Source organism: Pygoscelis adeliae, unplaced genomic scaffold (genome assembly GCF_000699105.1).
Source record: "Pygoscelis adeliae isolate BGI_AS28 unplaced genomic scaffold, ASM69910v1 Scaffold436, whole genome shotgun sequence".
NCBI lineage: Eukaryota > Metazoa > Chordata > Aves > Sphenisciformes > Spheniscidae > Pygoscelis > Pygoscelis adeliae.
In genome coordinates, this window is record NW_008825051.1 from 66,593 (window position 1) to 67,822 (window position 1,230).

The 1,230-nt window shown below is 66.6% G+C and overlaps 1 protein-coding gene across 1 annotated transcript in view; it reads left to right on the top strand.

The window, feature by feature from the left end:
- Positions 1–1,230, top strand: part of FAM129B (family with sequence similarity 129, member B) — a 45,993-nt gene that overhangs the window by 44,168 nt on the left and 595 nt on the right. The window contains exons 14-16 of the mRNA XM_009326376.1: positions 14–34; positions 119–230; positions 784–1,176. Of these exons, the coding sequence (XP_009324651.1) occupies positions 14–34; positions 119–230; positions 784–1,176 (526 nt within the window). The remainder of the gene's footprint in view (positions 1–13; positions 35–118; positions 231–783; positions 1,177–1,230) is intronic.

Here is a 1,230-nt window from a genome sequence, read left to right on the forward strand (position 1 = left end):
CCTGCTGAAAAAGCTGGCGCCGACCTGCAAGGGGGTAAGAGGCTAAAGTTTGGGGTGTGGGGGGGGGAGGACCACCCCCCCCCTGCAGAGGGGCTGAGCAACCTTTCCCCCGTGGCAGGAGTTAGCCAAGTTTCAGGAGCTGATCTTTGAGGACTTTGCCAGCTTCATCCTGGTGGAGAACACTTACGAGGAGGTCGTGCTACAGTCGGTGATGAAAGACATCATGCAAGGTAGGGTCCCACAGCGCTGGGGAGCCTGGACCCGCTCAGCTCTGAGCCCCGGGGGGCTCCAGCACCCTGGAGTGGGTGGTGGGTGCTGGGTGGCATCAGCGTAAGCCGAGCCTGGGCTTAGCAGCACCTGGAGGGCCCATGCTGGGTACTGGGGACCATAGGAGGAGAGGGTGACCCTGAGCAGGATGCTGGGGGCTGTATGAGGAGGGGGTGACCCCATGCAGGGTGCTGGGGGCTGTCTGAGGAGGGGGTGACCCCATGCAGGGTGCTGGGGGCTGTCTGAGGAGGGGATGACCCTGTGCAGGGTGTTGGGGGCTGTATGAGAAGGGGGTGACCCCGTGCAGAGTGCTGGGGGCTGTACCAGGAGCAGCTTTCCCACCTGGCCTTCCCGCTGGCAGGGCTGAGCAGTGGGTGGAATGCTGAGCCCTCCGCCCGGCTCCAGACACCTCTCCCTGCACCCTACGCCCAAGGCAGGGGCTGGGAGAGGTGTCCGAGCGCAGCGGACGCTGCCCCATGCCCACATCCCATCTGACATCTCTCTCGGTGCCCCCAGCTGTGAAGGAGGCGGCCGTGCAGCGGAAGCACAACCTGTACCGCGACAGCATGGTCATGCACAACAGCGATCCCAACCTGCACCTCCTGGGCGAGGGCATCCCCATCGACTGGGGCGAGGAGTACAGTGGGCAGCCAGAGGCCGAGCCGGCTGCTGACAAGCGCCGCAGGGCCAAGCAAGTGGTGTCAGTGATCCAAGACGATGAGGGGGTCCTGCCCTACAAGGTGGACGCCGAGGCGCTGCTGCAGCCTGGCTCCCCGGAGCCACGGGAGACGGAGGAGCCGGACCCTGGGGCACCGCCGAGCTCCCCAGATGGGGTGGAGGAGATCCGGGAGGCGCTGGCGAAGGAGAGCCTCGGGGATGGTGTCAAGGCAGAGGAGCGGCTGACGAACGGTACCTATGCCACACGGGGGAGGGGGGGCGCCGAGGGGGGGGGGGCGGGGGGCG